The following is a 20,764-nucleotide window of genomic DNA, read 5'->3' as shown; positions in this document are numbered from 1 at the left end:
TAACATTTGGCATATTTTGCCCCACAATACTATTTCATCTGCCAGATATGTTGACCCAGGGGGGCATTGTGAGGCAACAGACTTACCTTGGCTTACAACCTTGACTTACATTGGTCATTTCCCTTTCAACAAAAGTAATTTCAGCTAGTAACGCCATTACCTTTTTTGGCGAGTAACGGTTTTGCAAAGATTTATTCATTTTGGTCAAAGTAACTAAAATTGTAATCCGTTCATTTTAATGAGGATCGACTAAAGCCCCGCTATTTAGCTCAACTCCACAATAATCAAGACCCAGGCCAAGATTGGATATATCTGCAATGGACCTCCCACCAAGGATCATCACTTTGGGATAGTTCAACTCTTCCAGACCAGGACTCAAATTTTTCTCTACGGCCTACACCTTTGGCTTCCTAATCCGTAGAAATTTACCTTAAGATAAAAAGCTAATTCACCAATTCAATCAAAAGATCTGAGACCAAATATGGTTGGGCAGTTGTAGGCACTGCTAATTTGAGAGCTATGGTTAAAGCGATGAAGCAAGAGGATTTTGTGCATGTACAAAACGTCGAAAAACTTTTGTACGATCTTTGTAAGAGCTTTATTAAGAAGCAGTTCAATATTTCCTCCGAAAGCAATCTTTTTCTCAAATGGAGATTTTTACAATGATTCGGATTTATGTTTGCATTTTGATTACAATTTTGGTGTATCAAATCAACAGCAATCATATCAAAGTCAATAGATACAAGGCTAAAAACACTCCAGAATGGATTACAACCACCATTGAACCCGGCATCCGGTACAAAATGGCCTTTAAATATCCATGTTTACCTAGGTTCTACTAATTGATACTCTTTGATTAACCTAGATCCGTTGTGGAATGCAGTTTGATCTGTGAACGAGACGATGCAAATTGCAATGTATTTTGGTTCGCCAAAGACACTCAAGAATGCCTGTATGGCTTGGTCACCAGTCTAGATTTGGTCGGCCCTGGGGTTCGAAGCATTTGCAAACTTTCATGTGAGTCTTGTTCGTGTTTGATGAAGTAAGTCCATAAACGCAAAAGATGCAAAAAGGCAGGGAAAGTTGCAAATTGGCTCATCCAAATGGTTTCCCAAACTTAGAGAGTTTGGCCTTCTCAAGTTCAATGAGAAGGGTTGTTCCAAGCAGAGGTGTGGCTATTTTCACCTTTTTCAAGTCAGACTTGGACTAGCTTTTAATTAAAATTCTCGACCAACCCTATATTCCAGGGCTAACCAAATCTACCAACAGTAATATGTTGGCGGATCAAATATCATATGAATGCATAGTTAGGTAAAATAGACGTTTAAATTGTTGCCATCAATTTCCAAAGCTATCACTATCTACAGGTCAAAGGGCCAGTTTCTTGGAAAGTGGTTCATATAAGATTACAAATTTGGCATTCCCTTTCATTTAGTGCGATCATGTAATGGTTAAACTAACAATTCCGAATAAAATTGCGGGGTGCAAATCCCTGATGTCAAAATGAACTCAGGCTTTTGTTGCCTTTTTGTAGATTTTTTGTACAAAATGATTCTATGATATTTCTGCATTTGTCATTAAAAGTTTCTTCATAAAATGATCAATTGAATGGGGCACACCCGCATGGTTTCGTGAGTGCATGTTTTGAGATGCGATTTGTACCCAGTTGTACCTGCTGCGAGTATCAGATAGTTTCGTGAACGCACATTTTGAAATGCTACTGGGTACAGCTTAGTACTGTCGCATTTCAAAATTTGCCTTCACGAAACCACGCGGGGGTACCCCATTGTCTTTGAAGGTGTTTTGAGCAAGTTTTGGGTCTTACTTTACCTTCAGTTAAAATAATCAAAGACAATTTGATTAGTTACTTGATAATTTTGTTAGTGCTCATAGTTGTCTCATTTGTACAAAACATGAGCATATTCTTTGAGGTATTTGAAAAGAGACATGATTTATAAATCACCAATATTCAGGGCTTGAGTAACGCTACTACTGGTAATCTCAAATATAGTGACTTATTTGCTACTGATGGGATCAAATAAATAATCATAGGAGGCTGCCACTTGGGTTTTCAATTTACTAGTGCTGGGGCGAGTACGGCAAAAGCCAGAATAGTGGTAGCTCTTTGATTTTAAGACTTTTTGTAGGACTGGCCAAGTCCGGACTCGAGCCCGGCAAAAGACACAAGTCCTCTGCTTGACTCGAGTCTTTTACTAAGCTCAAGTCAAACAAAAAGACTCATGTTGCAGTGACTGAGCTAAACTAAAGATTCAATAAGCTAAACAAGTGTAATGAATTCATAATTCAAGGGCTGCTTTTGTACATGGTCAATTTATATTAAAGAAAAGTCCATTTGATGAAGAAACTAAAAAAAAGATTATTGAATAAAACGTATCCTATCTAAAAGACTCCTCCCACTTGCTCGAAAATTGAATAAAAATCTCAAGTGAACTCTGCCTCGAGTCCGGTCTTGCCCCAGCACTACAATCTAAATTTTCTGTGACGTATGATATTGATAACCAGGGGCTAAGCTCTGTCTACCAGTTGCAAGACGGAAATCCTTACGTTAGCCGCAAAATGTAACTCTGAGTTTCCTCTCGTCGAGCCAGTGGAATACTTGCTTTATGTTATCTTTTTTCAAACCTAGAAAAGAAAGATAAAAAGATACTTGTCGTAATGTTTATTAAAATCGAAAAAGATTAAAACCAAACAGTTCTTAATCCTTGAAGCCTTGCATCCTCGTAAATTCTTTATCGGTTTCACTTCATATTTACTAACCGTTAAATAAATCGTATAAAACGGTTTCTTTGCTGCTTCAGACAATCTGTTTTTTGCCAACGCAACAGTATTGGAAACGGTAAAGGGTTACTTTTTCAAAGGTACTCAATCGATGTTATCTTTTTTCAAAGCATGAACAAAGAAGATAAAATGACATTTGTCATAATGTTTATTAAAAGTGAAAAAAGATTGAAACCAAACAACCCTTAATCCTTGAACCCTTGTACCCTCTCTTTTTTCTATACGTCCTTTGTTTCACGTCATATTTACTTAACGTTAACAAAATCGTAAAAAAAACTGTGTCTTTGCAGATTTAGGCCAATTTTTTGCCAACGTAACACTATCTGTAACGGTAATGCGTTACTTTTTTCGGCAACGCTCCAAGCCCTGCCAATATGAACTGTTTAGCTGGGGCAAGAAAAACTATCTCACTTTAATTCAAAGATGTAACCTGCTTCGATACTAAAATTTTGTCACTTTCTTTCCTATGGTGCAATTAGATGATCTTTGCTCGGCACATAATCCTGTTACATACGTTTTTCAAATAACATATTTTCGACAGAATTGACCCATATTTGAGTTACGATATGCGATAGATGACGCAACAATATCTGACGAGGTCGGCAAAACCGTCCACAATTAGATAGAGAGTGACGAAAGAGAATTGCAAAGAGCCCCTTTTTAAAAATCTTTGGAGGGTCAATTTGTTAGCTAGAAACGACCAGATGAAAAAATTCGTGTATTGATTTCATTTTGTGTCAGACCTGTTTGTTGAGTTTATTTCTGTGTTTTTGTATTGTTTTCCTAGTTTACATATGTTCTTGAATCCTTCTTTTTCTCTGTCCCTTACTTCTTGTATACTCTCTCCATCTTAGATTTGTATGTTTATCTTGATGTGAAGTAGTTCATTCCTATTTTGCTTCGTTGTCCTGTATCTCAGGACAAGATTGCATAGCTTTTTAGTTTCTTTACGTTTTTCTCTTTTTCTTAGTCTCTTGATTTTGCTCCTGCATTCATGATGGAAGCTTTTTTTTTGGAAAAGTCAGCAAAGAGGCTAGACAATGTTTGGACTTGGTCTTAGCAGGGAAGGATCCTTCCGTAGTCAATAAGCCCTTTATCATAGAGGCTTTAGTTGCTTGGGTCAATGAAACCAGGGTGCTGCTTGAACAACAGGCTCACCCAGTAGTTGAGAAGTCGACTGAGTTGACCAATGTAGAGGTTGAAGTGGTAGCTCCTCTTGAAAAAGAGCAGGATAAGACAGTTGTAGAGAAAACAGTCTGTCCTGTTTATCGAAAGCAGCCTTGTCCTGATGAAGGAAAAGGCTGTAAGTTTGACCACCCTAAATGGTGTCAAACACTTCCCAAGTTCGCCCTTGAGAAGTATAATAGGAAGAAGGGATGTTCAAAGGTAGATTGTCCTTTTTTTTCACCCGTACATGTGCCGTCAGTCCATGAGACTTAAGACGTGATTTAATGTACGTCTTCTCTAATTACTTTCATTTGGTAAGTTAAAACACACCCCACCCCCCTTCCTTAATCCATTTGGCTTCCTCCCTCCCTCTCCTCCTCCCCCCCACCCTCTCTCCCAATTCCCTCCTCTTCCTTCAAATACCCAATCCACCCCTATTCCTATAAACACCCTCCTCCTTAATATTCCTTGCCCCACCCCTTTTCCCAAAATTCGTTCTTATTCTAATGTAGCTGCCCAAACCATTTCCCAAACCCAACCATCCCCATTAGCTCATGCTTTGCCTCCAGTAGAACGTAGCTTTGTAGATAAGAGGGATTTTTTACGGTTGGAGAGGATGGTCCAAGATCTTGTGAACTTGGTCCGTCAAAAGAGAGGCCTGTAAAGAGGCTATATTTGAACGTGCATTGTCTGATTTCTAAAAAAGACAGCACAAAAGTTAGGATCTTAGAAGAACTAGCCGTTGAGAGAGGGATTTCATTCATCTCTATAACAAAAACCTGGCTTCGGCCAGGGGTTTTATATGAAGAACTAACCATAGTTGGTCTCAACTTAGTTCGTTTTGATAGGATACGCCCTGATAGTCTCATATTCCCACATGGGGAAGTATGCCTATATATTAGGAACGATTTGCACATTAGTCATGTACAAATGTCGAATGGAGAAGTTGAGGTCTTGATTTGTCATATCCGCTGATTGAGCAGTTAAGGGACTGGAAAGGCATGAGTCAGTTGATGTTGTCTATCTTGATTTTGCCAAGGCCTTTGATAAAGTAGATCATGGCCTTTTGTTGAATAGACTTCATGACATGGGGATCCAAGGCAAGGTTCTCAATTGGATAAGAAGCTTCATTCATGAAAGGAAGCAAATTGTTAGGGTTGAGGGATCTCTTAGTGACGTACATGATGTCAAGTCAGGTGTTCCCCAGGGCTCCATCTTAGGGCCCCTCCTTTCTATAATATTCGTTGCCCCGCTTCAAAAGCTTAGTATTACTGCCAGTCTCTCTTCTTATGCTGACGATACAAAGTTAGTTTCTGGTAGGAATGGCCAAGATTCGACTAGCCTTGCAAAGGACCTAGAAATAATCTATTCTTGGGTTACTAAGAGTAATATGGCCCTGAACGGAATGAATTTCCTCTCAATGACCTTCGGGTCAACTCCTTTAAATACTCCACTCGTAGATAATGGAGGTAAAGATATTGAGCAGGTCTCATCTATGAAAGATCTAGGTGTAGTCCTCCAAAATAATGGAAAGTTCGTTGAGCATATCCAGCTGAAGGTGGGTAAGGCTTTTCAAATGTGTGGTTGGATATATCGCACATTTAAGTCCAGAGACAGCATCACGATGCTAACTCTGTACAAGCCGATTGTTCAACCACATCCTGAATATGCTTCACCCATTTGGGCTCCAATGTGTTCAGCACGTTTGCAAAAGGTCGAACAAGTCCAAAGATATTTCACTAGGAACATCACAGGATTGAGAGAGCTCTCGTATTGGGAGAGACTAAAAAACTTGGGACTGTACAGTGTTTAGAGAAGGTACGAAAGGTACCTGATACTGTACGTCTTCAAAAGCATCCATGAGCTTTGTCCCAACCCAGGATTTAGGGTCAATTCTAGTGACTTTAGAAAAGCCCGTAGAAAACCAAACCAAAAAAAAATAAAATGAAGAAAAGCATAATTTGCCAATTGAAGGACCCAAATTATTGATTCAACGAGACACCATCAATTAAATTTACAAACTGNCAAGTCCTGGAGAATCAAGGCTAGTTCGAACAATGAAGTCCACTTCTCTTCTTTCTCGGGCTCCTTCATTGTTTAACTTGCTTCCCTCTAATATTCGTAGGGAATACGTAGGCCTTGTTGATCCGGTTGCATCTCTAAAGTCAGACTTGGACCAATTTTTAGATAGCATTCCAGATCAACCCTACCTTCAAGGACTAGCTCGGTCTGCCAACTCAAATTCGTTGGTAGACCAAATATCATTTAAAAATTGAAAGGTAATAAATAGACGAATTATAACCTTTCATAGTAATAGTACTGGGGATTACATTCCCTGTGGCGGTTAGAAAAGCCCGTAGAAAACCAAACCAAAAAAAAATAAAATGAAGAAAAGCATAATTTGCCAATTGAAGGACCCAAATTATTGATTCAACGAGACACCATCAATTAAATTTACAAACTGATTAAATGTGGTTTCGTTCAAAATCAAGTCTGTAATTAATTCTTCTTGAAGTTTTTGTACAATAAACGCTGATTTGTTGACCAAACGTCCAGAAAAAAAATGAAGCTGAGTCCAGGACGATTATTTCGAAACTTCGATCTTTGTAGCTTTTGCAATGTTAACAAGACAGGCGTCAGTTTGTGAAAAGTGAACCACAACTCTCGCACTTAAGTCTGTTGAAATCGAGGTCTTCTAAATGCACCATTAAAAGTCCATGATTTTAGTGTCCCGAAGAATTGGGTTCATTGAAAGTCATGAGTAGAAAAGTACACGTCTTGGCTTTTCCAAGGAGTTCTCCAGACAGGGTAGAGCCGTCCATGGTTTGTCATATCCAAGGTTCTTATATTTTTGTTTATTTGTTTGTTTTGTATTGTTTGTTACTTTCAATATAACAAAAGTAAGCCAAGCCAATTACAGGCTAAACGGAACTGAATGGTCAATAACTTCATCTATGATTGTGGACAGTTGTTTTATTTAAAGCTGAAGATGGCATATTCAGTTTCATACACACAACAGCCATGCAAAAAAGCCCTGTAAACTTATGAAAAGGGCTTTGTTCACCTTGTTCCTAAGACAAAGGTCTTTAGATCTGCTTGCTCATGTAGCAAGGTCTATGATTTTTGATAAGCTATAACACTATTCTAAGTTTGTGAAGTGAGGAAAACTTCATTCAAACTAATTCACAAAGATAGTGGGTGGTGCTTGCCACATTTGACAGACATTTTAGAGAGATTCCAGCTTGCCTTGTTTCAATCATTCAAAAACTGTTCTTACATAGTTTCATTCTCTTTGCACTCAATCATAGTGCCCTATATTAAAAGAGTACAACAGTGGGGTCAGAGCACCATTGCAGTTAATTTTGAACCTTCAATTATGTTCCAAAACATTGAGTTTACATTGATCCCAGATCCAAACCAAACACATTTTTGTTAATGTTTGTGCTTTAAAGGTTAGTTCAAAGGTTTAAGTTACTCTTCAGGCACCATCATCTGAGTTACAGCAACACAAGATTCAAACTAAGTATATTTAAAACGAAATATAGAAAGTGGCTCAACAATTGGCATTTGAAACATTCAAAGTACGTTAAAGGGTGCCTGAAGAGTAGCTAAAGCTGTAAATGACATGTAGAAACAGAGAATATTATACAAATGTGTATGGTTTGGATCTGGTGCCCAGGCAAACTCATTGTTTGGAGAAGAACTAAAGGTTCAAAATTAAATTGCTACGGTGCGCTGAACTCACTTTTGTACTCTTCTAAATACTGACCTCTTCTCAATGCATTCATTTCTAATAAAAGAAAAAAAAAAGAAACGCTTGTATGGCAAGGGTAAACAGTCCGTGATCTTATTTGGATGAATTATGGTGTTGAGGATGGCATTGACGATTCCGTAAATTCATAATTACGCAACTAAAGTACCAAAATCGGACTCCGAAAGTCCGTTTAAATCTGTGAAATGTGAATCGCTACTTCGTTGAAGTTATGTGATAAAATTTGTGTCATGTAACGTGTTATGGTGTTAGATTCAGTGTTGTTTAACTGAGCCATATACGCTGGCTAATGGTCCAGTTGTCCGACACAAATTTAATTACATTTGTTAATGCCGCCGATGCTCTCTCGCTAGATGCCGCTAGCAGTTGTCGTTTCTATGTAAAGATTTCTCAATGACAAGAGCGCCCCCTGTATATTTAGCTAGAGACGAATGTTCGAACGTTACCTGAACACGTGGAATAAAGAGAGCAATCCAAATTTGACGATAGGGCGGTTGTTTAAGTAATTTCCGGGCTTTTGGTTGCGCCCGCGGTATCAACATTAATTCGACAAAGTAGCGATTCACACCTCATAGACCAAGCCTCTTGTCGTTTACACATAGAAGAAGTAACATAGAAGAGTAAAAATCGAGTTTGTTGTGTTTTTTTATTGGAGCTGAATCAGTAACTATAAACAAGTGCTACTCAAGCCGATTGAAAAATCAGCTACCATACTCTATCAGCCATTCAGCTGTCACCCATGTTCTCTGAAAACAAGTCCGCCTGGCTACCTCTCATCGCAATCTTTAGGCCTTGCTTTCTCTATGGTTTACACTTCCAAAATACTTTTCATCGCACCTTATTTTTGATCTCGATGGAGCCTTCAGTGTTTCTAAATACTAGCAAAAGCGAGAGCCTGAGGAGTGCAAGAACGAGTGAAAAATTATTGTGTGGTAAAATAATAGAATGATAAATAATTACATCCCTTTTTTGAACGCTTCTATTTGATGTAAATAGCGCAAAAATATGGATCTCATACCTAAGTGGAGTAACTGCCCAAAGAAAAGTGTCAACTTGCTCTGTTTCTCATTGAAAGTTCCTCGGTTTGGTCACGCTCGATCGTGCTTGGAGTGATTCTTCCAATGAAGCGACAAAGTCTCTCACAGATCGCAGAAAGTTGAAGCATGTTCCAAGTCCAGACTGTGAGATTGTGAGGCTCGAAATGTGCTGTGAGTCGCAGTTTATCGGCACATTGTGTGAAAATCTATGTCGTGTAACTGGACCATAGGTGGTTGCCTGCAATGTTGCAGATGATTGCCTAGGAATCGACCTGCCAAGGCCGCCACAAGCTTCGGTTGAAGAGGAAAAATAGAGATAAAGCAAGAAATATCCCGTGTCAGAGGGCCCTCTATCCCGTGTTTCACTGAGTTGAAGCCCTGCTTCAATGAATTGGCTGATCACGATAAACGTTATTCTCCACCGATTAGTTGGCGGTGCTCATTTTTAAATTTGTGACAAACTGTTAGAAAGGTTTGGAGAGAGAGTTTAAGGGCTACTAATATCGTGTTAGGTTAAGTTGGGTTAGGTTAGGTAAGGTTAGGTTTGATAAGTTTAGGTTAAGTTTAAAAAAGTAGCACCGCCAACTAATCGGTGGAGAATAACGTTTACCGCTGATCACTCACCAATCCAGGGTGCTCAGATTATCATATACATTTTTTTCTGATATTACACCAAAGCCGGGGATAAAATCCCCGTAAGAAATTGAAAGATATGAATTGCCCGCGGGATAGTGGACAAAGTCAAGCCCGGTAAAATATCTGAGCCTTCCATGAATTAGAATTGGCGGATCGAGATAGACCTTGCACATAAGGCTGGTCTGGAATCGTGTTAAAAAACATTTCTTGTTGGGCTTTAAAAGATGGCATTAAGTCATTTAGGAAATAGATTTGTCCAATGCAGGAGGGTAAAACATTGTCTAGTCTAGCAACTCTATATAGAATAAACCAAGATTTCATGATTTTGACAAGTTTTGTTTCATTGTGACTATTACATATATCAGTGTGCATTTAGTGACAAAAAGCTCAAATTGGTCACAGTTTGAAAGCTCATGGCATAGTTTTTTGCCAATAATATGACAAACACAATATTGTCACAATTGGTCACAATTTGAAACCCTTTGGTACATTTTCAGATGAACACATTGTGACTGATGAAATTAGTCACAATTAGTCACATTTTGAATAACTGTAGAAACTTTTAAGGTTTAGCTGTCTTCTCCTGAAAGGAAAAATCAGTTGAAGGAAGCTCCTCTAAATAAGAAACTGACCATCACCTTTCTTGTTTAGAAATGCGCAATGGCTCCACAAAATTACATTGGGCTCTGTGGAAATAGAACAAATCAGGCTGAAAAGACTAGTCTACCTGGCTTTAAGGGCCAAACACAACACCTTAGATGCCATTTCCCACATTTCTTTATGAACACGGAATTCTCAGAAGTTCTAATGTTCCGCAATCGAATTCTCTTGATGGTTTCGTCATCTAAAAATGTTAAAACATGAAAAATACTTTTTTTAAAATCTTTTTTGGCCTTTTTGTCCGGGAAAAATGTTTGAGTCAAATTTCCAACTTTTTCACTTCTTTACCCATCCTTCCACTTTCTCTTCTCTTTTTTTCACCTTTTCTTCAATATTTTACAGGTTTTTAGACATTTTTTGCCCGTTTTTTTTCATTTGGGTCCTTATCTGCTGCCTTCTAAATTTGTTCTTCCTTACTTGGCACCTTTTTATTTACTTCTGTGCACCATGATCAGATGAAAGATAAAATCATCTACAAGAACCTGTTAGCAATTTTTGTTTGGTTTGGGGTTTCACTGGCTTTACTAAGTGCTGCAAAGAATTCAATACCCAATAAAATCAAAATGGTTTTTCGGTTTTGAGATTCTGCAAAAAAAGAGAGCCTGTAGTTGAACTACATCTGCCGTCATGGGTTTGATCCCAAAATCATTTTGTGAACATAAGCACTCTCAGCACCAAAAGAGTAGGCTCCAGAAGGGAAACTTGTTTACCATGCTATCTGTATCAATTCCATTAGATTACCTAGTAAACACAGAGGAGTGCCTAGATTTTGTAACAGATAAACATGCAGCAAAGAGACTAAAAAAGCCTAATAATGGCCATTTCCTCTTTTTAACAATTCTTTTATGCATTATTGCAATTCGATTTTGCATATGTAATCTTTTTTTGCACATTTTCACAACTGTTTTTTTAAGCTTAGACAACTTTTTTCGCATTTTTCTCAACTTTAAAGAAATATTTCGGTTAAAAAGGCAGCTTTTTTTCGAGTGCTTGTCATCAGGATGGCCAGATTCTTTTGACCGGTGATGCTAGTTACTACTAATGTGAAGTAAACACCGCCAAGACTAACACTTGTAACTGTGCTGAACTTGCACAAGTAAGTGTTTCCCCCAGCTTGGGTTTGATTGTTTGTTTGTTCGGAGTCAGAAGACAGCTCTCTCGCTCGGCTTGCTTCTGATGATGGGTGTCCCAATTAAGGGATATTCCCGCTCCGTTGTCGCAACCAAACGTGCAACATTAATTATTACCTCACCCTCGGGAATGATCGCAGGTTCGCCCATTTAAGTTGTTAAGGCAGCAACTTATGCTGTAATTTAGACACCGCAAAGAAGCTTGGACTCGGCTCACCTGGGAACAAACCAGGATTCGCAAATTGGAAAGCGGTTGCTCTACCAATACGGTACCCCAGCAAGCCTCCCCAGCTTGGATTTGTAGACAAGGACTTGAGAAGTAAATAGTGTGGCCAAACTTACATAGAAAAATATTTCATGTACCGTGGCAAATGAAATAAACTCATAAAGGAATAGCAGTAATCTGCACAAATAATGACTCGGCGTCGTGGCTTTGATTCAAAGCATGGGTGGTTCTGGCAATCTGGTTGTAAGTCCGGCCAAAAAAAATCATCTTCTTGCTATTTTCCAGAGCTAACTACTTTGGCCTCTAGATTAGGTGCGGATATCTGCTTGGGTTAAGCATTGGCCAATCTCTGCCTGCACATGAACAAAATAACTTGTATGTCTACCATTACTTGCTATAAGTACTCGCTAATCCCAAATAAATACTTCAAAAATGCTACTTTTTGAATGAAACATGGGCCTCATGGTGGTCATCATGGATCCCGTTTTCACAATCTGGTGATAGCTGGCACTTTTTATTGCGGTTTTGTTCAGGTTTGATTTGCAATATTTTACTTTTAGGAAGTAATTCATAATTTTGAAAATATAATAAAAGTAGAAAACTAAGAGTAATGAGTAAATTCAATTGTGTTTATTGTTCTTAAGGAAAAAGTTCATGGATACTTTTGAAGATGTATTGTAAAAGATACCTTTTGCAACTCCTTTAGATACTGCATACTGCATTGTCCCAATCCTCTTGGTCTGTTGCAGTATAGTAGTTGTTCTCCAATTCTCACACTATTTCTGCTTGCCTTTTTGGCAAAAAATACAAGCTTTTCCTAAAAATGCAAATAGAATCTCTATACTTCACACAAAAATGAACAAATATAATAGATTTGCACTTTAGCCTAGGTCTCTCCACCCTAAGAGATAGCTAAAATAATGCACCCCGAGGACCCCAAATTTGATCTAAACATCTGCACAGTATACATTTGGTATTCATTCGGAGGTCCAAATTAGTAGACAACTTCAAGGCCTTTTGATTTCAAAGATTTGGAAAAAATGAAATATATTGAAAACTTTGATAATTGCTTCAAACATTTGAAACATTAGTTTCATGTTGTCTTTTTGTATGTTTCTTGTTGCTTTTAAGCAAGCTCATACCAATGCGCTTGAGTTTTTTTTCCTGTGAAAATGAATTTGGTGCTTTCAAAAAAAAATATGGTGATCATTTGGCCCTCAAAAGGAATTTATTTCTTCCGAGCCCTTCGTATCACCTTTCGAAAATAAGTGACATCTTTCATATTGAAAAATTGTGACATTTTGGTCTGTTTTAATTTTCAGGGTTTCTTGTATCAATAACCTTACAGGTTCGCGATCTTTTCAATGATGAACTGGTTTCTGGCGTCAGAGTAACCGCCAAATCGGCCCCAGATAACAGCGATTACTTCGAGGGCATCACTAACCCAAATGGAGAAGCTTACTTTCAAGTGAAACGTCAGCAAGTATTTGAAAGCGTGGAAGGACGAACTAAATATGCTATTTCTCTGATTCTAGTTTTATAGACAAACTGAGATAATGATCGAGGTAGGGGGTAATGGTTACGCTCTGATGGAGTCAGACAAAGTGATTGACAATGCATTTGAACAGACCATAACGCTGCAGTTTATCAATCTACGGGTAATATTATTTCAAAAGAAAACTCATGCGCATAAGTGACTTCAAACACTGAACTGTAGGAGAACGAGTTCAAAATGCTCATCACGTGGGATTGTTGCGTCAGTGATATGGATACTGTGGCTTATATCTATGGGGATACCGATTGCTCGCTATCAATACATGGCTCGTGCTCAAGAGGGGAAGATGGTCTTCTTCAGCAAACCAATGATATTACTAGTCATTCCACTGGGAAACCAGAGTACCTGGATTGGACCGGATTCTTTCCCAATAACGACATACATTTAATGGGATTAAATGGACGCGGCCAGTGCGGTAGATGTTTGATCAATGACAAAGCCAACATTTTTTTTAATTTTTCGCCTTTGCTTTTTGCATTACAAACAGGACGATGGGACCCAATTGGTTTTGGAACACAGGTTTAAATATGACTTTGATTGGTGCGTCCCATTCTGTAGAAATCATTCCAAAAGTACAGTCGTCGACAACCCAAAGGTAAGGAATGTCAATATCCAATTGAAATCCGTTACGAAGTCCTTTCTTCAGGTTTTGGATCGCCGGATGTTTCAAACCATCTGAGGGCTTGCTCAGTTTTCGGGAAATCAACCAATATGTCGACTCCGTCACTCGTGAATTATGCCCTATAGTTGGATAATGGTCGAGCAAGGAAACCAAGTACCTTGGCTTCTAAATCAGATTTAGTTATGTCTTTTAATTTGAAAAAATCCTTACGAATGTGAATGATCATTACAGGGGTTAGTATCTAAAATTGAGAGCCTAAATTTGACAAAATTCTACTTCCTTTTGATTGCAAGATAACTTCAAAAACATTCTTGACACTTGACACCTTGAGGCATATTTCTGGGCCCGTTGTCGCAACAACAAACGGAGACTAGCCTGTAGAGCACGATCTAATGACGAACGGATTTTTGAGAACTTTCTTCTGTACATTTCCGGACCTATTGTCGCAGCAGCAATAGGAGACTAGCCTTCAACTCTCGATTCAATAAAACAAGAATTAGGCCATCAGTCTCTTTATTCTTTATTTTGCCTTACGGCCTTCACCATTGGCTTCCAAATTCTGCCCAATCCGCCCTCAAATCCACCAATATCACCTGAACCAAATTTCTCCTTAATGATATGAAGAACCAGGCTCAATAGAGAAGGCTAGAGGCACCCTAGGGGAGTCGGTTGTTGTGTGTAAAACTGAAGTGAATGTGAACTCCTTCTACTACTAAATTCAAAAATATGTATTACCCGTTTTATTTAACCCTCGCTCAGTTCACCCGGACATAACATGGCACAGTCGGTGCTCATGACCGCTTCCAGAACAGTAAGGACATAAATTTCCACCCAACGGTGGGGATTTGGATTCGAGAATTTCAACCACGTTGCCAAACGCTTTAGACGTGGACAACGTCGGGAAATGATAAGAGGTTGGGTGAGGCTTGGAATTGGTTGGAGGAGCATCATGTCAAAGCAGACCAAGGCCGAAATGGAGAAGGCGACATCTTCGATGGAAGAGGAGCTAAGAACCTTTCCAGAGGCAGAAATCAATCAAATCAATCAATTGCGACAAAAGCTTACTCTCCAACGACAACAGCGCAATTCGATGCTCAACAAAATCAACTAAACTTCGATGGAAGAGGAGCTAAGAACCTTTCCAGAGGCAGAAATCAATCAAATCAATCAATTGCGACAAAAGCTTACTCTCCAACGACAACAGATGGCTGCGCAATTCGATGCTCAACAAAATCAACTAAAGTTGGAACGAGAAGCACAGCTCTGAAAAGAAAGGGCCCTGGAAGAGCAAATGCGGAAGAAAGAAAAATATTTAGAGCGACAAAAGAGCGAAAAAAAGAGACAAATTCTTATTGGAAAATTTGGGACAAATTATTTCACGATAAATGATTGATTCTTATGGGTGCTAGCATTGTCATACCAAAATCGAGGTGCCGAGAAGTCTTGATCTTACTTCACGAATCTCACCAAGGTTTAGTGCGGATCAAACAACGCGCGAGGCAATGCGTTTTCTGTCCTGGGATTAACGCGGATATAACTTCTACTGTTGAAGTATGTACTGAATGTTAGAAGTTATAACCAAGCAAGCCATCCGAACCCATGAAGAATGACCCCCTTCCTGATCGAAGCTTTATTCATACATCCATAGACCTATTTTCGTATGCCAGCAAGCATTACCTTGTCTATGTGGACAGATACTCTGGATGGCCTTCGATACATGCTTGGAAAACGAGCGACGTCTAGCCAAATCCATGGTTGTCTACCTATGGTGTCCCTTTCTGCATCAGGACAGATCAAGGCCCCAATTTGCCTCCAAGGAATTTAGGGACTTTCTCAATGCTTTGCATACCTTGCCCGGATATTCTAGTCAATACCACCCGCAATGCACTGCACCTTTCTCAGCAAATTCCAACATGGTGAAAAGGAGTGTCATCTGTGGCAAAGAAATTACCATAAGAAGGCTAAACTAGATTATGATAAGCGGACTCGTCAATTACCATTAATACAAATGGGAGATATTGTGAGAATTCAGATCCCAAGGTGGGGGAAACACTTACTTGTGCAAGTTCAGCACAGTTACAAGTGTTGGTCTTGGTGGTGTTTACTTTACATTAGTACTAACTAGCATCACCTGTCAAAAGAATCTGGCCATCCTGATGACCAGCACTCGAAAAAAGTCTGCCCTTTTTAGCCGAAATATTTCTTTAAAGTTGAGAAAAATGCGAAAAAAGTTGTCTAAGCTTAAAAAACGATTGTGAAAATGTGCAAAAAAGATTAAATATGCAAAATCGAATTGCAATAATGCATAAAAGAATTGTTAAAAATTATTAGGCCTTTTTAGTCTCTTTGCTGCATGTTTATCTGTTACAAAATCTAGGCACTCCTCTGTGTTTACTAGGTAATCTAATGAAATTGATACAGATAGCATGGTAAACAAGTTTCCCTTCTGGAGCCTACTCTTTTGGTGCGGAGAGTGCTTATGTTCACAAAATGATTTTTCATGAATCCCTTAGACGGCATAATCCCTTGAAAGGTGCGGACTGAAATGTGCCTCTAGCTCGACACCAGCTTTAGCGTCCATAATTTGTAAGAGTGATCAAGTTTGAATCAGAAAATTCTCACTATCTGCACTAGTTGAATCATTCTATGGTTTACACTTGTTTCTACGAGAACTCTGTTAATCCTGGGGAAAAAAAGATATTATCATAGAAATTTGCTTCTCCATACCGAGCAGATGATGACTTGCTTGATGCAGGAGCTCTCAACCCCTGAACACTGAGTTCGTCACCTAACAAAAATTCCCCTCATTGCACCTATTCAAGGGTATTTTTTTGCAGACTTCCTTACCACTGCCGGGATTGGAATCCCAGCAGTTGAATACCAGAAGATTATCAATTATACTTGACTTTTATTTATTTAAATATATTATTTGATCGACCAACGAATTGGAGTTGGCTGATCAGGCTAATCCTTGAATATAAGGTTGATCAGGAATTTTAGTCAAAAACTTGTCCAAGTCTGACTTAAATCTTGCTACTGGATCAACGCCTACATAAGCCCTACCAATATTTGAGGGCAGCAAATTGAACAATGAAGGAGCCCGAGAAAGAAGAGAGTTGGACTTCGTTGTTTTAACTAGCCTGGATTCTCGAGGGCTCTTAAAGGTGCTCTCAAAACGCACATTAAGCCTCTACGTTCACTAGTAGAATTGACCCTAAGACCTGTGTTGGGACAAAGCTCATGAATGCTTTTGAAAACGTACAATATCAGATACCTTTCGTACCTTCTCTGAGTACTGTACAATCCCAACCTTTCTAACCTCTCCCAATACGAGAGCTCTCTCATATCTTCAATGTTCCTAGTAAAACATCATTATTTGAGGTACCTAGTTAACCTTTTACCTTTAACCTAGTTACCTTTGTTAATATTTTGTCATTCTTTATACTACTAATAAATCTTGCCAGATCGATTCATTGTCAGTCCACACTAGACTCAAACAAAAATTACAATTTGTATTCAATGAAACCATGGTGTGAAAAATGGTGATGAACTGAGGATCTAAAACAGGCTTGTGTTGATCATAGGCGCTTTCAAGCCAGAGCTCAAGTGAAGCCTAACTTTTCAAAATTTATGCATGTATAATATAATAACAGCTTCGAGACAAATGAATCAATTCAACGATTAAAAGGATGCATGCTGAATGTTTTCGAATCCAATGCCTACACCAAATGACCGCACTATGTTTATGTTAGACTTGAACCAATCAAAAAGAGACATTGGTTCAATCACAGTTTCTCATCACACTATGAAAAAGATCAAGAGGAACAGGCCGACAGATGCACCGCCGAGCAGGGCCACGGATAATCTAGCAAACAAACAATTATATCTGTTCCCTGTGAAAGACAAGTTTTAATAATATTTTTTCCTCCAGGATTATCAAGGACACTAGTTTAAACCATAGAATGATTCGACTAGAGCCAATAGTGAGAATTTTCTGATTCAAACTTGATCGCTCTTACAAGTTATGAGCACCAAAAGTTTGTGTCGAGCTAGAGACACAATCCTGTCTGCACCTGCCAAGGGATTATGCCATCTATGGGATTTTTAAGAAACACAAAAATATGAAATGGGAACTGGGTTACTCGCTTCATTGTTGTCCGAAGGCACATTCATAACTCCTCCTGCTACTTCACTTCCATTCCACTTCCATTCATAACATTCTTGTGAAGACCGAATTACCTGATTCCCTAGTGGACTTTGACACGGAGCCTGTTAGCTAAACGGGGAGTGCATGCGCATACTGTACATCAGCAGTATTTTTTTCGTATTAGGGGTGCAAAGGTTGGAGGGGTGAACCTTGACCGATCAGAAAAGCTAACCATCATATCGTGCGTATATTGTTCCGATAGGCAGTGTCATAGTCCGTATCGGATTGGTTCTCGGTCTATGGGTGTGGTTTGGCGTCTAAAAGTTTCCTTGAGAACGGTCGCGGAGGAGACCTATCTCATAGTGAGAAACCAGACTAACCACTACGCCACGTCTTTTCCCATTCATTAAAGTCGGGAAAACTCTAAGCACAAAGTGAATTGCAGAAAAGTGAAAGCCAATCTTAGCCCGGGTTTTCGAATTCAGTTGACGTAAGTGATCTGAGAAGGATACCCCAGAGGAAAATGTCACTTGTACGTAGGTGGCTAAACTCTAGCGATGCGGAATAGGGCAAGTAGCAAGTAATTGCAGACACCCAAGTACTACTTATTTACGAGCATGCTTGGCCAAGTTCAAGAACTTGGCCAAGCTTAACCCAATAAGGGATCCGGTCAAAATGTTTTGAGCGATCTGTCAAACCGAAAGCTTTCCTACAATCGATAAAAGTATATTCGATAATCGAAAATATTCAGACTAGTACAAAATAGCATGAATGAATTTTCTCGTACAATGGGACCTTTTGGGCTTTTATTGCTTGTTTAGAAAACATTCACAAACCAAAAGAACAGTCGGGGGTCCAGTAGCCAAGACTCGAGATTTCGCGAGTCCTAGGGCGTTCCATAATTGCGGCTACTCAAATACGCACCTCTCGCTCATTAATGGGTAGACTAAGAACAATATGGCCCAAAGAGTTGATAGATCATGCGTACATGTATCGATTTTCATCTATTTCTAGCTCTCCCTTTTGAAAATATCACTGAAATTATCGCCTCTTGCAAGCTACAATTATGCCAAAGCTTAATCCTTTGTAACCAATTAACCTCAATGATTCGTTAAAAGAAATTTTTGACTTGCTCAAATAAGAACTATCAGCACTGCCTAATCAGCCAAGATCTTGCTCCTGAGGTAAAACAAGAGCAAGATCCTGGAAATATGGCACCTAGTTCTCAGGCCGAGAAGTTTAAGAGAGTTACACAAAGTTTGTACCATTATGCTACGCTGCAGTGCCCTTGGTTTATTGGTTGATGACACCATGTCCGCCAATATAAATGGCTCTTTTGTAATTTATCGACTTTAGTGAATTGATCTGTTTTGTAATCAAAAGAAGCTCACTTCATTGCCAAAAGGTCTGCGCCACCATCCATTTGGTTGCTAAAACATATTTGCATAGCCACGTGAAATGTTCGTGACATTTGATGGAGATATCCAAATCATGAAACGTCTGCTCGAATGTTTGTTAATTATTTTATGTATTAGCCCTCTACACATCTAGCCTGATTGGCCAATTGCAGTGAGCTTTTTGTGATTAGGCGACACGAGTATGTATTGAAATTGAATTTTTCCTAAGATTTTAGCCATGGGCGCCTAAAAACGCTGTACTTTGACGTGCCCTCTTGTAATCCATTTCTCTATTTTGCCCTTCAAACTGTTTAGGTTTTAAGTCTATCTTAAATTAATATCTTTGAAAATAAATATTTGTAAAATCAAACTGGTTTCAAATGTTATTGAGTCTCAAAATCAACTATTTGTACTCAAAATACAGTCGATTCGTGTTCAATAGAGTTTTTTTCTCGTGGTAAGAAAACATATTTGGTCTTGTCTGAAAACTTGAAAATCTATTGCATTTAAGGTTGGCCAAATGGGAAAGAATTATGTCCACAGGGTTGAACAAGGAACTTATTTATTTCTAAGCATCTTTTGGCGTTTTGTCATCGGATGAAGACGGTCAAGTTGGCTTGTTAATTGAGATAATTTATAGATTAGTCTGCCTTGTGAACATTTTTTTGTTTTAACAACTCCAAAGTTATGCCATGGGTTTATTATCAATGAATATAAAGTGTGTATGTTTCAACATAACTGAAAAATAACAAAGCGAACTAAGTTTCCAATCTCCAATTTGTTGAAGATGGAGAATAATTGCATCTTATATAACAGAAATACAAATAATGAATCTTTTATTTTGTACACATGGGAAGAGAATTACCAAAGTCTACAAAGATAAAACAAAGGGAAACTGCATGTTTTTATAATGGCATCTCCAAGGAAAAGTTCTGTTCTTGATGGTCGCTTGGAGTTAACCATCAAGTACAATCCGAGATGAGAAGCAATTGTAATTGATCGCAGTTTTGCCCCTATAGGTAACCAATGCTCAATTAAAAATCCAACCACGACAAAAACATGTACTGCGTTCTAATAAATACGTTTCAGTTGCAACATTGAAAAAAAATGTTTCATCACGATTGTTAGAACGTTCTTGGAGCATTAAGATTGAAAAGTAACTGATCGAATTTGGGGTGTAATGGCATATTTTAATGAGAAAAAAATCTCTTTAGATAAGTGAAACTGTAGTTGATTACAATGTGAGGCGATATAATTGAACCGGATGAGACTGGACCTAAGCACGAGATCCCATTAACCAACAATGTTTGATATAATATAGCGACATGTAGACATTATTCTCATACACCTTTGCATGTATTCATCTCAATCGGCAAGTGGGTAATAAAGTATTTATGATAGATTTCTGAACGCAAGGTCCTCACTTAAAACCAAATAGGTGCTTGTGTACCGATACTTTTTAGTTGTCACCAAAGAAAATCCCGAGCATAACTATAGGGCACTGGATCTTGATTTGGCCGTCAAGTTTTTACTCTTTACTCTTTTGGGTTTGGTTTTCCACGGGCTTTTCTAACCGCTACAGGAAATGTAATCCCCAGTACCATTAAAATGAAAGA

At 38.6% G+C, this 20,764-nt stretch overlaps 1 protein-coding gene across 1 annotated transcript; it reads left to right on the top strand.

Annotated features, from left to right (window-relative positions):
- The first annotated feature begins 581 nt into the window (after positions 1–581).
- On the top strand, positions 582–14,101 carry LOC131879206 (uncharacterized). The gene is made up of 7 exons (XM_059225448.1): positions 582–796; positions 866–1,017; positions 12,750–12,895; positions 12,963–13,085; positions 13,145–13,392; positions 13,470–13,577; positions 13,629–14,101. Exons 1-7 carry the CDS (start codon positions 648–650, stop codon positions 13,735–13,737), a joined length of 1,035 nt encoding a protein of 344 aa, XP_059081431.1. The 5' UTR covers positions 582–647; the 3' UTR covers positions 13,738–14,101.
- Positions 14,102–20,764: the final 6,663 nt, after the last annotated feature.

This window comes from Tigriopus californicus, chromosome 4, assembly GCF_007210705.1.
Source record: "Tigriopus californicus strain San Diego chromosome 4, Tcal_SD_v2.1, whole genome shotgun sequence".
In the NCBI taxonomy this organism is placed as follows: Eukaryota; Metazoa; Arthropoda; class Copepoda; order Harpacticoida; family Harpacticidae; genus Tigriopus; species Tigriopus californicus.
The sequence above is the reverse complement of the archived record's forward strand: the minus strand, read 5'-3'. Positions and strand labels throughout refer to the sequence as shown.

Bases quoted from the DNA above. Each gene is read 5' to 3' on its own strand.
- LOC131879206 (XM_059225448.1), top strand. From the start codon at position 648: ATGGAGATTTTTACAATGATTCGGATTTATGTTTGCATTTTGATTACA. The intron at 1,018-12,749 runs GTGAGTCTTGTT...TTTAATTTTCAG, and splicing joins AAGCATTTGCAAACTTTCAT to GGTTTCTTGTATCAATAACC. The intron at 13,393-13,469 runs GTGCGGTAGATG...CATTACAAACAG, and splicing joins GGATTAAATGGACGCGGCCA to GACGATGGGACCCAATTGGT.